This window comes from Petaurus breviceps, unplaced genomic scaffold (genome assembly GCF_028583685.1).
Source record: "Petaurus breviceps papuanus isolate PSGF00001 unplaced genomic scaffold, PetGlider_PUasm1.0 91133, whole genome shotgun sequence".
NCBI classification, from domain to species: domain Eukaryota; kingdom Metazoa; phylum Chordata; class Mammalia; order Diprotodontia; family Petauridae; genus Petaurus; species Petaurus breviceps.
Genome location: NW_027187419.1, coordinates 36,369,178 through 36,385,921, shown reverse-complemented (window position 1 = coordinate 36,385,921; position 16,744 = coordinate 36,369,178). Strand labels below are relative to the sequence as shown.

Below are 16,744 nucleotides of genomic sequence, written 5' to 3'. Positions count from 1 at the left end.
TTAGACATTCTCCCAACTTTTTATTTTCTCTGATCAAGTGAAGGCATACAAGTAAGCATATTCTAAAAAGAAGGGGAGATATCTACCTCAAATTTCTGTAAGAAATTATATTTATCATAGTATTTTTATAAACAATTATTTTATTTTATTCTCCCAATAAACTCTTAGAGAAAAGTAAATAGTTATTATTATTCCTACCTCATAGATTCATGACCTAAGAGAGGGAGGAGGAACGAAATGCCCAAAGTCACAGTATTATCTCTGATCCTATCATTTTTTTCATCAGAACCCTCTTTTCCTAAGAGTTTTCCTCAGGGCAATTTTGACATCTTTATTTCTCAGGCTATAGATCAGGGGGTTCAGCATAGGCAATACTGTAGTATAAAATATAGAGGATACTTTGCCCTGAGCTAAGGAGTGAACTGATGATGGCTGTAGGTACACAATCATGGCAGAGCCAAAAGTGAGGGCAACAGCAGCAATATGGGAGCTACAGGTGGTGAAGGCCTTGAACCTACCCTCAGGGGACTGGATGCGAAGGATGCTGGTGATGATGAAGATGTAGGAGGTAAGGATAATCAGAGTTGGGGTGAGGATGTTAAATGTACTTAAGCACAAGACCAAAAGTTCATTCACATAGGTGCTGGAGCAGGAGAGGCTGAGGAGGGGAAGGAGATCACAGAAGTAATGGTTGATGACATTGGCTTTGCAAAACAGCACTGTGTGCATAAAACCCATGTGAACCGTGGAGCCAGCAACAGCCAGAAAACATACCCCTGCCATGAGCCAGGAGCAAACCTGAGAGTTCATTAGAACATTATAGAGCAGGGGGCTGCAAATGGCAACATAGCGATCATATGCCTTGACTGCCAACATGTGACACTCAGCAATAGCAAAAATGAGGAAGAAATAGAGCTGATCCATGCACTCATGGTAGGAGATGGCATTTTTCTCTGACACAAAGTTCACCAACATTTTTGGGGTGATGACAGTGGAGTGACAGAGGTCAATGAAGGACAAGTTCCTAATGAAATAGTACATGGGGGTGTGAAGAGAATTCAGCACAATTAATAGGATCATGTCCATGTTTCCCACTACACTGACTGAATAGATGAGTAAGAAGAGAATAAACAAGGGGAGTTGGAACGTTGTATCATCTGTGAGGCCCTTGAGGAAGAATTGGGACTCTGTGGAGTGATTATTTGCATCCATTATCTTCTTGCAATGAGATCTCTCTGTAAATAAAAATAAGATATTAGGAACATACCTGAAATCATAGATATAACACTCAGACTCGGTTCCTACAGATAGTAGAGAGATGGCTCCTCAGAGTATGGTTTTATTGAAATACAAGCATACATATGAAATACATGTATACCCTAGTTATAATCAGTAGACTAAGCATAATATAGCTGTGATGCCTTAGTTTTGCTCGTGTGACCACCAACCAGCACACTACATCAGATCTTGCTATCTTGGTCTCTCAGAGATTCCCTTTTCTACGGTGTAGGCTAGACCCTTTGTAATATTAACTCTACATACCAGTTCTCAGATATTTAAACCTGGAGGGATGCTTACTTTAGGTAGTTCCTTCTAAAATATCATATACATATTGTGACAGTAAAATTTGATGGCCTTGGGGCAGCTAGGTGGCACAGTGAATAGAGCACTGGTCCTAGAATCAGGAGAACCTGAGTTCAAATGTGGCCTCAGACACTTAACACTTACTATCTGTGTGACCTTGGACAAGTCACTTAACTCCAGTTGCCCTTTCTTTCTCTAAAAAGCAAAAAAAAAATGATGGCCTTAATAATAATAACTTGCATTTACATAACTCTTTATGTACATTACCATGGGAAACAGAATATCTTAGTGAATGGAGACCTAGTAGTGGACTCTGGAAGACATGGCTTTAAGTTTTGTCTTTGATGGACATTAGCTGCTGTGTACTGTTGGGAAGTTGAATTAACCACACAGTCCCTAGGACAATTCTCTACATCTGTAACTTGCAAAAACAGTTGCAGATGTGTGTTGCTAAAGGAAGCTAGTTTCATTATCAGGATTTCTTTACAATGATGATTTAATTGTCACCAGGTGAGGTGACAACAAAATTAAAAACAAAAAACAACTTTGTCTCATTTTAACCTCACATCAACCACGAAAGGAAGGCAGTGCAAGTATTATGATTTATTTTATGTTGTTTTGTTTTTCCAGTTGGCAAAAGAAGCAGATAGAGGTGAGTGACATTCCAGTGGTGACAGAACCAATCTGTATCTGTCAGAGGTAGAATCTGAATTCATATCTCCCTAATTGTAATTCCAGTATTCTTTCTGCTGCTCTGTATTGTTTCTCTCTGGGACAGGTATTTCCTCATCTGGACATCTTTTTAGCCTCCAGTCAAAGTATCCTTGAAACTAGATTATGAGGAGTTTATCCATTCATAACATGGATTCTAAAGATAGTCTGTATACTTTTAAAAAATCTGCTAAAGGCTAGAACCAACAAGGTTCAAGTATGGGAGGTTCTTATTGATGGAAAGTTTAAAACATATTTTTCTTGCCTTGGAGAGGGATATTACTAGATCTTTTTCTCTTGTTGCTAGGAGAGGCTCAATGACTGACTATTTTCTTCTAATTCCTTTTAAAGGACAGAGCTGGCAAGTATCCATGTGGGCTCCAGATATGCAGGTCACAAAATATATAGTTTTGTTTCTCTTACAACATCTTAAAGTCTTGTATTGATCTCTTTCAGCTATACAATCTCTAATATTCTCACAAAGAGGTAATTCAGCAGAAGTTTGAAGGTATTCAAACTTCAAACTGTGCCTTGGCATTTCCTGCTCAGCAAGTCTTTAGTTCCTTAGGTCATTTAAAAATGTCCTTCCACACATGTGGCCAACACCCATTTCTCCATTACTACCTAGAGGTAGGGTAGAATTCCAACTTCCTAAATTTCAAAGAAATGTTCCTGTGGCTCTACAGTAACAGACTACAGAAATTTTCAACACCTATTTATCCTCACTTCAGCTTTTTTGGCTTCACCTCAGCTACATTAAACAGGGAATCATCATAAGAACGAGAGAGCAGTGATGGTATCTGTCAAGAAAGTGCTTGGAGGAAGCAGTCGTCTGAAGCAGACTGGCTAGCAATATCCTGGGCACAGAGTTTGTAGCAAGGATTCTGTCTCTGGTTTTATGTTAATTGATGAGACTGACATTTAATTTAAGAATGGTTAAATTTAAGAACGGTAAAATTGTCCAAATTAATTAATTTTGTATGTCTCTCTGGAAAGGGAGGAAGGAGTAATACATAGGATACATATATCTGTGATGTAATAATCAGTAAATATAAATTAAAACTTATTAAAATGAATCTTATGGAATCTCAGAATTCTACTGTTCTTCCAAGACATTATAGCCCAACCTGAATAAGGATACACTCTGTGACATGCAGTTTAGTTTAAACATGCAGGGTAGCACAAAACATTACTGGAACAAGGTTGACAATCTCAGCATTTATGCAAACCTGAGGTGAAAAATATGGGATCTATTCATGTCTGGAAGGGCACTATTGCCCTTCAATCTAGTGACAAAAGAAACTTCCTCCTGATTTCCAAAGTCACACAGTTAGAGTGTGACTGAGCCAGCAGAATTTTGAGCCCCTTACTGGGGAGGAGTCAAAACCACTTTGAATGGTAATACCTGTGCATGATTCTTAATCCACTGCTATCTAGATATTTAAGCAGTTCTATGATAGACTGTTCAGTGATGGACAGATGTCACTAGGTAGGAGGAACATCACTAGGTAGAAAGATATTCATGTCTAAGTTTGGAAGGAAAAATCAAGACATACAAGTTAGTCACTCACCCTCTAGACTTTGGATCTCAGGTTCTTCTCTATCAGCATTCTGTAAGCAAATATTCCTGTGTCCTGGGTGCTAAACAATTCTGGGGACAGACTTGGCCTACTTGTCATACTAAAGGAATTGAAGCATGGACTTCAGTCTCTGACCTGCCATGGGGGTGGGGGTGGGGAGGTGGGCTGAGCTACATGTCACAACTTCTAATTGTGACTTTGTTGTCAGGGTCTTTTCTGGTTTCAGGGGAGGAAATAGTCCCAACTAGTTCCAGAAGGGCTGATCATTATGATGTGGAGGTTTTCTTCTGGTATTAGAGTCATGGGACTTTATTTGAAACAGAAGTAGAGGTTCCCTCAGGATATCTCCTCATCAGGGAGATTCCATTTCTGAAAGTGAGCCAGGGGGATTTTCTTTTCCTCTTCTTGCCCTCATATCCCTACTAGCTTCCTATCTGTTTAACTTTCCTTAGTAACATACCTTACTCTTCAATCTTATGATAATACCAGAAACATAGCAGTAGAGCTCCAAGCAGATTTCCTGCTAAGTACTTTCTTAGAAATGGACATTTTCTGGGAATTTTGAAACCATTGAAAGAAACAAATAAATAACTACAAAGTCTTCTTTTTTATTGAGAGAAGTGAATGTATTTGGAAAAAAGGAAATATCTGCATTGTGAATTTTATTTTGTTCCTTTAGTACATCTATAATTATTTTCTGAGTTTAGACTTACAAACTATATAATGTTAAGTATGGATTACTCATGAAATTTTCATTTTTGTGTAACATCAATGACCCCCTCCTCCACAAACATGGATCCCTAAGAAGTCATTCCAAATTTCACATACTTTGTGGTTCAGCATCCATAGCTCAAAATACCTTATTGATGTGTTTTCTTTTCCTAAGTCAACCTAATGACATATTAGCTTAAAGCAAAATTATAGTAATTAATAATAATAATAAACAGCATGGCAAAATAAATGACCAGGAAGATGCCTCCCCATCACACATGAGTACATTCCCCTATAGGTTACCATACCAGCTGTAGGGGAGGGAACTCATACAGGGACTACTTGTGGCCTACAGAATATACACAAATGATACCATAGACTTTTCATGTTCTCTGGTGATGTCATCAGTTCACTCTCAGCTAGTTTTTTCTCTTCTGGCTGCTTCTGTTTTCTGCTGCCATCTTTAGTTGAAATATAGCTTCTTTGCTGAGCAATTTGCTGCAGCTGCTAATGACTTAGATTGGAAAATCTCTATACCTCAAACAATTTTAGTTTTCAAAATTCAGTTTATAAACAGTCATACCCATCTACCTAGCTAGAAAGCCCTTATTGTCCTTGTAACTCTATTTCTCTGGTTGACTTTCAGGGTGTGGAGGTAGACGTGGAAGAAGTGGGGATGGGGTAAAGGTAGAGAGATACGATTTTCTCAGTCTAAACTCTTGACTTGAGAAAATTAATTTTGACAGCTTTCTCTTCCCAGAGAAGGAGATAGTCTATGCAAATAACAGTAGTTACATGGAAGAGGCCAAAAAGGGCTATTGACCTCTGTCCTACTACCCCTTTAGTAGTCAACTTAATGTATTCCCTATACTTACCCTCCAGTAAAGAAATTATGGCTCAGAATGTGCTGAAGTATAACAAGAAAATTCAAATTGATATTTCACATATATGACAAAATTATGCACTTTATTGCTAATGTATAAGGCATAACATAATGTCACATGTCAAGAACTTCAACTACATGTTACATAGGTTGCATGTCATATATAATACATACAGTACCTGTCAGTATTTTATACGGTCACTAAATAGAAACCATAAGAAATATGTAAAACATAGCCTTATATAACGCAATTGCATTCAGTAATCTAACATAGAGGTCACACAAAGAAACATAATCAATATGTAGACACACATATATTATATGTTAAATATAATATATGTGTATGTGTATACATATATGTGTATATACACATCTCAAAGATGTATATGTACAGGTTATTGCTGTGTTTGTCCTTCATTTCTGAAGAGACCATGACATCAGGGAAAGGATGTACAACATATACATGGGAGAACTAGCTTATAAGTTAGGTAAAAGAACTGAGATCTCAAAAGAAACAAAACTGATTTGAGTAACAAACCAAACAGAAAATGAAAGATATTGCTTAATAGAGTCTTATTTTTTGGTTCAACCAATGATCAAGACAAGTTCAAGAGGAAGCAGATCATGCCAAAAAGAAGAGATATTTTTTCCAAATCACAAGGTTCTATGAGTTGGTACTATTATATAGTAGCCAAATCAAAAAACAAAAACCCTCATTTACCCATTGATCCTAGTTCCGCTCTCTGGACCCAAGAAGAATATATATAATTTTGTTGTTCAGTCTTTTTCAATTGTGTCTGACTGTGTGACACCTTTGGGGAGTTTTCTTGGCAAAGATACTAGAGATATTTTCCATTTCCTTCTCCAGCTCATTTTATAGATGAGGAAACTGAGGCAAACAGGGTTAAGTGACTGAAACCACATTTGAACTAAGGTCTTCTTGACTCCAGGCCCAGAACTGTATCCTCTGAGCCACTTAGCTTCCCCAGATATTTTACAAATAGGTATATACATACATATTTCTATACACATGCATGTATATATGTATATACACACATTAACATAATATATATATAAATGTGTATTATAAATTAATAATATGATAATCAATTTATTATACATGATAGTATGTTGTAATATATATCTTTATATGTTTATATTGTATTGGTATATTCTATATAAAATCTAATATATGTGCATATATTCATCTATTATATTAATATTGTAAAATATAATGTCTTATAGTAATATCTTATATATTAATACATACTAAAATGTGCTAAATATAACATATTATATACCTATATAATATATTAGTATATTATATACTTTTATATTAGACTGATAGATAATACAATGCATTATATATAAGTATATATTAGACTATTATACTATCTAATCATGCATGTAATATACAAACATTATATACATATATACTAATAAAATAACATGTGACACATGTACTATTATAAGACATACATATATGTCATAAATACTCATCTTCCTGAGTTGAAATCTATCCTCAGATACTTACTTGCTTTGTGACTCTCTCTATATATTATGTTAGTATTTATATATAATATATACTATATGAGTTTATAACAAATAACCCTGTTTGCCTTAGGTTCTTCATTTGTAAAGTGAACTAAAGGAGATGACAAATCACTCTATTAGTATGTTTATCAAGGAAACCCCGAAAAAGGGTCACAAAGAGTCAGACATGACTAAAAATGATGGAATAATGATAATAACAAATATAATACCTATAAACACTATATTTATATTTATCATTGTATATGTGTATATATATGTGTGTGTATATATGCATATAGATATATTTTCCATGAAATAACTATGTAAAACAGCCTATTGTGAAACTATATTTTCTGTTGTTCATGACCTCTGCCTTCAGTTATTTCAGTTGATTTTCACATGCCAAAGACACAAGAATTTTAATCATCTTGGTCACTTTTTTCTAGACTACTTCAGCTTATTAATTCCCTGTCTAAAACAGCATGCAGACACACACACCACCCCAAAATTGAACCTAATACAACATATATAACTGCAGAATCATAACTAACATAAGGGCAAGTAAGACTTTAACTGAAGATGCCCATATTAGTGGGGACACTTTACCTCAAGCCACCAATATCTGAGGGCTTATGCTTGTGTTTGCCTTTAGTCATACCAGGGGGTTACCATTAGGACACTATAAGATCACAGAAAGATGATGGGTCACTGTAATGGGAATGTAAATTTTTAAGATCTTCCCTGCCCCTAGGCTAAAGTGCATCTGGAGCCTGGGGTGGGAGGCTTGCTTTTCAGTAGATACTTCTTGATTGGCCAGTGAGTCAATAAGGTTTTTACATTCTCTTAGCCAGGAGAAGGCTATATAAGCCCTGATGTGTAGCTTTGTTTTGGGGCTCACTTTGAGAAGTGTTCTGTGATTGATCAGATGAGACTCTGGGAAGCCATTGCTGCTACAGAGCCCCCGCCTCGGCTTTGAAAAACCCAGATGTTGATTTGGTATGGATGTAATGGTTGGACAGTTTGGAAATCTGTCTACTTGATCTGTTTCTCTGTCTTGATAATTCTGTCTGTATATTCTGAAGTTCAGGGTGCTGACCTTTTTCCCCTGAACTAGGTAAACGATACATATCTGACTGATTAAAGTAACCTTGTTAACCCATTTTGAGTTGCTTTCCTTCAACAAAGCAGATCCAAGGACCTGTATTGGCAGACACCCTGGGAACGTTTGGGGTGCTTGCTGCTACAGTCACCACAAGGGGAAGCATAGATTCTGGATATTGGTGCTCTAGGGAAGGATCCATCTTCTTTCTATTCTTCTCCAACTCCTTTGTTCTGGTTGGAGATTACCTTTTGAAATGTCTGGGATCAGCTACAATGACAGCATGTTCTAACCTTGGGGTGTATTAGATTTATCATTTGCCCTCTTTATCCCAACTTAAATGATTTTCCTCAGATGAAAGAATTTGCAGTTAAGATTTTGATATCCAGAATATAGTGTTATGGACAACATATCATCATAATGTAGCCTAATGATCCATTACCTCATTTTTTTAGTTGCCCTATTGCATAGTTGACATATTTAGATGTCAATTTGCTAAAATACTCAGATTTTTCCTGATCAACTGCTATCTGACTATGTCTTCTCAATATTTTATTTTTGAAGGCCTGTGCAAAATTTTATATTTATGCTTAATTAAATTGCATTCTATTTGACCCAATGATCCAGACTATTGAGATATTTTTTTTATCTTGACTCTCATCATTCAATATATTATTTATCACTCCCTGCCTCGTAATGTCTGCAATGGATTTGGAAAACATGACATCTATACTTTAATATAATCTAATATTAAATATTAAACAGCATAAGACAAAGGTTAGATCCCTTGAGTGCTTTAAAAGAGATCTTGTTTCAAGTCAGATTTGGTGATTAATCACTATTTGACTTAGATGATTCTGCCATTTGCAAAACCACCTAACATATTTCCACCCCCCTCTAGAATCTATTCATCTTTTCCACATTGATAGAATGAGGGATATTGCTGAATGTTTTATAGTTATTTAAGTAAATCATATCTCTAGCATTACCCTGATCTATGATGGCTGTAATCATGTTCAAAAAGGAAATGACATTAATTTAGCACGGTTTTGTTTGCTTGTTTGTTTTTTAGCTTTTGCTCTTTTCATAAGGAGGAATTATTTTAATATTTTTGTCATTTGGGAAAGGAAATTAATACAAAGTGTTGAATAAGAATTATCACATGGCATCACCCTGAACTTATCATATAACATACACTAAATACTTAGTCTTTACTATAGCACAATAGTGTAGCTCACTAGGTATTATTCAAGCAACTCCTTCAACACCATTGGATTCATGCCAAGGACATTTCCATGGGATTATGCTATAGATGCAATGGCATTTATAGTTTGGATGAACCCTAGAGACCACATGGTACAAATTCTCCACCAAACTGATAAAGAAACTGACACCTAGAAAGAAAAAGTGACCTACACAAGATTGTCCAGGTAATAAATAATAATATTACTAGAACTTAGTACTTTCCACTAACCCATATCACCTTTTATTTCTGGGACAGTGCACAGGTAGTGTGTCTTCAAAATTTTTCCTGAGGGAACCTCTTCAGTAAAATTCTTTGTTACATTGTTCCTGTATTCTAGAAGGCTACAGTAATCTTCAATCAATATTCTCAATCAACAGCAATGAAACTGACTGTTTTCTCAGTCTAGCTTCTAAACCAACCAGTGTGGTGCTCTCTACAGGCATCCCAGTCATCTTCCGCATCCAATGATTAAAAACTTCTCATTAAGACTGTTCCAGAAGGTACAGAAGCCCAGGCTGAGATCAAGCCTTACCTGGGACCTCTTTTAGAACCCCTTTGATCACTATTTCTTTTATTCCACCCTTTTCAAAGAACTCCACTGTTTTGTTCTCTTCTGGCTTTCCTTGACTTTTAATTTCAATTGTCATCTAGCTTATGGTTGGAAACCCTAGTTATTTTTTCATGGAGAAAAGGAATTGAGAGACACTGTAAAAAGGAAATAATTTTAATGTCATCCCAGAAGCTCTCTATTCTATGCAAAATAGCAACTGTGGTGTTCTCTGTCTCTATCTCTATGTCTCTCTCTTTATCTCTCTCTCTCTGTCTCTGTCTCTCTGTCTCTGTCTCTCTCTCTGTCTCTCTCTCTGTCTGTCTCTCTGTGTCTCTGTATCTCTCTCTGTCTCTGTCTCTGTCTCTCTGTCTCTGTCTCTGTCTCTCTGTCTCTCTCTCTGTCTCTCTGTCTCTCTCTGTCTCTCTCTCTCTCTCTGTCTCTCTCTCTCTCTCTCTCTCTCTGTCTCTCTCTCTCTGTCTCTCTCTCTCTTCCTTCTTCCCTCATAATAATAACAGTGGACTGCTTTTGGACTGCTCTGTGGAATCTTTAGAAATGAATATTTAAGGACCAGTTTAACACTTTGATAGTGACCTTCTGAAACTCTAGGACACTGCTTGATAAATGTTTTTATGTCCTTGACAGCAGTTTTTATCTGGTATTACCTTCCTGTAGATCTCTTTTGCTAGGAGTTGTTGAAATTTTCTTTTAATTAAAGAAATGACTTATCTGATACCTCAGGCTCTGAGTAGTCCATTAGACCAGATGTAGTAGACCATTTCTCTAGCTTTTTTTTACTTTCTCATGGATTGTTTAGTTACTTAAAGACTGGATTGATCATTGTTTTAAATATCAGAAAATTAAATGAGCTAATAAATCTAGATAGTGATTGTATTCTCATAAAATATACCTTGACAAATCACAAATTCAAAGATATCTCATTGGAAAGCTGATGTATCTATTTACTTATTGAACATACATACAACCAAAATATATATTGAATACTTTGGGGAAAATTGTAGCTGGAAATAAATATATTGATATACTGAGGTAACATGAATTGGGAATTAAATTCTAACGTATAATCCAAATACTCTATTCTTACCAAGAAGATATAAATGGGGATAGATAGATACAGATACACACACACACACACACACACACTCACACACTGTGTTTTACTTTGGGTTGATACCAACTCTAAAGAGATAAAAAAGGGAAACTGATATCAAGGTACCAGTTTTCCATAAGTTATCTGCAAAATGTTGCTTGCTTATAGGTGAGGTCCAGTTACATTCCTATCACTTTCTTTAAATTATTCATACACAGTTTCAGTCTGAAGAAGTTCAGGCACAAGTATATAAAAAAAAGTTGAATTGCCCCTATCAACTCACATCTCAGAATTTGTAACCCCAAAGTGTTCACAATCTAGACTTGCAGTTCAATTTTTTTTCTTTGACCTGTGTGAAAGAAATAGGTCCTCCTTAAATCAGATATTTGTGATTATTTGTGCCTCTTTCATGCTTGCTTAAATTGTAATTAGGTGAATATTTTTCCTTTGCATATTTCTCCTCTTCTTCCCTTTCAGACATTATCATGGTCCATTTTGTTCTCTTTGGGATTATACAGGACAGTTCTCTCCATCTGGAATCAGAGAGATCCCTTTTGTGTTACTGAGATAGCTAACTTGTACAGTGGATAGAGTGCCAGACCTGGAGTCAGGAAGGCCTAAGGTTAAATCTGCCCTTAGAAATTTACTAGCTGTATTAACCGAGGCAAGTCACTTAACCTCTGTGACAATTTCTTTAGCTGCATAATGGGGATAGTAGCAATAGCTACTTTTGCAGGATTGTCATGAGAATCAAATGAGATAATTGTAAAAAGTACTTTACACAGTGCCAGATATGTAGGAGGTGCTATATAAATCCTCATTCCTTCTCCTCCCCTTCCTCTTATCCAAACAGATCTGTTTTCAATTAAGCTGTATTGCTTTTAACCTGCTATCCTGAGATCATTGTTTTGTTCAGTCTATTCCTCTAATGTAGCACATCCACATTTCACTAGTTTGGTCATAGTCCTACCATGACATATTTCAGCTGCAACACCAACATTGCTCTTAGTAGACTTTTAATTTTAGAATTTATCTAGCTCTTCTCTGTAAAATGCATGGGAAGGGAAGCAAAAGTAGGGAGAGGCTGTGGAGGAAGTAGAAGCAATAGAGGAATCCTGCTAATGAAAAGGGGAAGATGATAGAGTCTTCCCACTCTCTCAAAAAAAAAAGGCATGTGAAAACAAATACAGTCATTTCATGGAACTAGTATTGACATTGATTAAATGAGCTTTCTTCTCTCTAGAATTTTCCTCATGGCAACTTTCACATCCTTGTTCCTCAGACTGTAGATCAGGGGGTTCAGCATGGGCACAAAGATAGTATAAAAAACTGAAGACATTTTGTCCTGTTCCATGGAGTTTCCAGAAGATGGCTGAAGGTATACGAATGCAGCAGAGCCATAGAAGAGGGCAACTGCTGCCATGTGGGAACTGCAGGTGCTAAAAGCCTTTGACCTCCCTTCAGGGGAGTGGATGCGGAGGATGCTGGTGATGATACAGATGTAGGAGCTGACAATAGTAATGCTGGGGATGAGGATATTAAATGCACTAAAGCACAAAATCACCACTTCATTGACATAAGTGCTGGAACAAGAGAGTTTCAAGAGGGAAAGGAGTTCACAGAAGTAATGATGGATTAGGTTGTCCTTGCAGAAGACTACTCTAAATAAGCAGCTGGTGTGAGCTGTGGCACCAACCAAGCCCAGCATGTACACCCCACCCACCAGCCATGAGCAGACCTCATGGGACATGGTGATGTTGTAAAGCAGGGGGCTGCAGATGGCAACATAGCGATCATATGCCATCACTGCCAACATGTGGCACTCTGCTATAGCAAAAATAAGGAAAAAGTAGAGCTGTGTTATGCACTCAGAGTAGGAGATGATGTTATTCTCTAACACAAATTTCACCAGCATTTTGGGTGTGATTATAGTGGAGTGACAAAGATCAATGAAGGACAAACTACTGAGTAAATAGTACATGGGGGTATGAAGATGGGAACTGAGGCCAATCAGTATGATCATGCCCAGGTTCCCCACCACAGTAACTATATAAATGCCAAAGAAAAGAAAGAAGAAGGGCAGTTGGAGTTCTGGTCGGTTGGTTAGTCCTGTGAGGATAAATTCAGTCACTGAAGAATCATTTCTCATGGACATCTTCGGTGGGGGTGGGGTGGGGGTGGGAGGAGGATCTGTAGGGATAGAAAAGAAGTACAATTAAACAGACTCCTGAATGTTACCATTACCCATAAAGGCTTATACAGACTGGAAGACTCATGTCCTTATTCTCTCTCAATCCCTTTGTATCTACTTCTCATGGACACCAAGTAGTTCTTCTGACCTCATAGCAATACTCGGCAAGCAAACTATCTAACTTAGTGCTAAAATAGCTAAGATATAGCTGCTGGGAAATGGAATACAGCTCCATTGAGAGGTAATATGATATAATTGATGGAATGTTTTAACTTGGAGTTAGGAAAACCTTGGTTCAAATCTCACTCCAGCCACTTACTAGTTGTGTTATCTTGAATAAGTCAATTCACTGCTGTGGATCTTAGTTCCTCATCTATAAAATGCAGATATCAGACTAGATGGCTTTTATAGTATAACCACCCCCCAACCCAGCTCTAAACAGTATGAGGAGAAAAGAGGAGAGGAAAGAAGAGGAGGGGAGGGCACGGGAGGAGAGAGGAAGGGAGGTTGAATTGTCCAACTGGAACTGGACAGCTGGGTCATCATTCAGTTTGAACTACTCCCAGATTGTGGTTTGTCTAGGAATGTAATTTTTGATGGCCAAAACCTACCTAGTTAACTTGGGATTTACTGGCTAGATTTCTTTCTCAAAGACCAAGCCTAAAACCCTATTTACTCTAGATGTCAGGGATGGGACCACAATAGGTCCCTGCCCAAGCACCCCTTAATGGTTATTTTTTGGGGGCCCTCCTGGCTCCGAGTGCATGTACATAGTAACTGTTTCTCTTTTGGACAACAATCCTGAAGGTTTTTCCCTCCCAGTTTGATTTTTTTTAATTAAAGGGGACCATCCCTTGACTCACTTCTTGAAGAGGTCTGTTCGCTGAATGGATGTTGCCTCACTCTTGAAAAGAGCATAGTTTAAAAGGTGCAGGATCTCCCACTGCATCCTGAGTCATCTCCAGTTATCTTGATCTATATCTGGCCACTGGTCCCAGATGACTCTGAAGGAGAAAGTGAGGTTGGTGACTGCATAATTCTCCCTCACTCAAATCAAAGTAAATTGCAAGTCATGTCATTAAATCCCTGATGTCATGACCCTCTTTGAGAATGAAGGATAGACCACACATGCAACTATCAGGGATGGGCTTGACTTTAAGGTGTTCCTCTCAGATACTCACATTCATCCTTCCACCTCCAGCTTCTGCATCATGTTTATGAATTCTACTGGGGAAGCCACAAATCGGGGATGGACTTTCCTGGGGTGGGATAATGTCTCCATGTCAGAAATAAGAAAAGGGTCATAGAGGCTCAGTGACTAATCTTAGTCACTCAGTAAAAAGAAAATCAGTTGGATAAGGATTCTACCAGAATAGATTAGGTTCTGGGGGATTGAAGGAGCCATTATATTTCTCTTTCTCTCTCTACATGCTTCTATTCAACCTTATTTGAGTTTGTGACATTGCTCTCTCTTGGTTCTTCCTGTCTGACTGATTTTTCTCGTCTTCTTTGCTAAATTATCATCCACATCATACCCACTGGGCTTTCTCCTTAAGTTACATCCTGAGTTCTCTTCTCCCTCTAACTTTCCTTGTTGATTGACTTCATTGATTCACAGACACTTAATTATTATCTCTATGTCAATGACTTTTAGATGCATATATGCAGCACAATTTCTATCCTGAGCTGTTATCACCAATTGTCTACTGGACTTTGTAAAGAAAATATCACTTAGGTATCTCAAACTCAAGATGTCCAGAACAACTTAATATTTTTCCCCCAAATTCACCCCTCTTCTGAACTTCCCCATTTTTGCTGAAAGTATCACTATCCTCTCAGTGAACCAGGTTTGCAGCCTCATTGTCATTCTTAAGATTTCGTTGCCAAATCTTGTCACTTTTGCCTATGTAACATCTTTCTCATTTGTCCACTGACATACTAGTCTAGTTCTGATTTTTATAAACTTTTGCCTAAACCACTTAAATACTCTGCTTTCTCAACTACTACAACAGCACCCCTATTTCCTGTCTCCACAATCCAATCCACCCCCCACACAGTTAGCTGTCCAAGTGATTTTCCTAAAGATCAGGTGTGACTTGAGCCAATCTCCTTTTTAATAAAGTCCATTATCTCTAGGATTATATGTATGTATATATGTATTGTATATATATATATATAAAAGCATATATGTATGTGTGTATATATATGTGTGTGCACATATATATATATTCCTAGAGGTAATGGAGTATACACACATATATGTATATATACACACTAAATATATAGTATATGTGTGTACCTATACATATATACATAAGTATATATTTCCATTTATAATTTTAAGCCCTTTATAACTTGATACCAACCTATCTTTCCAGCCTTATCACACATTGCTTTCCTAATTTTCCTGGCTTTCATAATCTTGAATTTCCTAATGTTCCTCATACTTAACAGTTTATCTCCACTTTCTATTCCTTTGCACTGGTTGTCTCCTATACCATAATATACTCACTCCTCACCTGCCTTTTAGAATCGCTAAATTTCTGCATGACTTTTCTCTACCACCCCATCCCACCCTCATTTCCTAATGCCTTATCTGTAAAATTTTTTTCTCTATATTTGATGTAAGTACATATTGTCTCCAACTAAATTTCAAACTTCTTGACAGCAGGAAATATGTAACTTTTGCTTGTCTTTGCACCTAACGTAGTCTCTTGTGCCAGTACTTAATGAATGCTCGCTCATTAGATTCATCTGGTTGCCTCACTAGTCATGGTTAGCAAAGGGATAAGGGAGCTGGGCAAGTGTTGTTTCAAAGAGCTTTGAGCTTCCATAGCTTCGGGTACAGATAAATGAGCGACAAAAGTTAAGTTAGAGACTCACCTTTCAGTGTTGGTCCTTCTACCCTCTTCAACAACAATGTACAAATGGCTAATGGCTTTAATGGTGTAATTGGTGACAATCATTGACACTGATCCTTCTGCTTCTTTTGTGAGAACATGGATCTCAGTTTTCAGTCTGTGCTGATAATCTTAATCTTGAGGACACAGTTTTTGGAATCATCATCTCAGGTTATCCCCTGATAGTTCAGGAAAAAAAGCTTAGCTTCTTTGTTTTATCAGAATAATTGGTTGATGTGGCCAATTTGTTTTATTTGTAAAATTCTAAATTAATAAAGTAACTTTTATTCATGTTACTTATTTATAGCTTGACCAGCAGTGTATAAATGCACCTGTCTTACCAAAATCTTTCCAATATTAACTATTAGACATGAGAGTTTGATCTTCCATTTGTAGATTCCTTGGACTTTATTAGAGATTTAGAAAGAGTGCATTCCCCCAGGTCTCACCTCACCGGGGACCCAGCTGTGCTGGGAAGAAACCAAGTGTATTTGTCTCTTCTCTTTTTAGCTGGCATGCTCCTTGTATTCCCTATTGCTTTATAAGTTTCCTCTGGTGGGGAAATTCCCTGCTGTAAACTACTTTGTGGATTGTTGCCGGTGGAGGTGATAACATTGATTCAGACACAAAGCACCAAAGCTTCAGTTC

General features: G+C 37.2%; 2 protein-coding genes across 2 annotated transcripts; both read right to left on the bottom strand.

Moving 5' to 3' along the window:
• Positions 1-282: 282 nt before the first annotated feature.
• LOC138154777 (putative olfactory receptor 8G2) lies at positions 283-1,450 on the bottom strand. Its single transcript, XM_069079773.1, has one exon. The coding sequence runs from the start codon at positions 1,210-1,212 to the stop codon at positions 283-285; it is 930 nt and encodes a 309-aa protein (XP_068935874.1). The 5' UTR covers positions 1,213-1,450.
• A 10,774-nt stretch (positions 1,451-12,224) lies between these two features.
• LOC138155396 (olfactory receptor 8G1-like) lies at positions 12,225-13,160 on the bottom strand. The gene has a single exon (XM_069080627.1). The coding sequence runs from the start codon at positions 13,158-13,160 to the stop codon at positions 12,225-12,227; it is 936 nt and encodes a 311-aa protein (XP_068936728.1).
• Between the last annotated feature and the right edge of the window lie 3,584 nt (positions 13,161-16,744).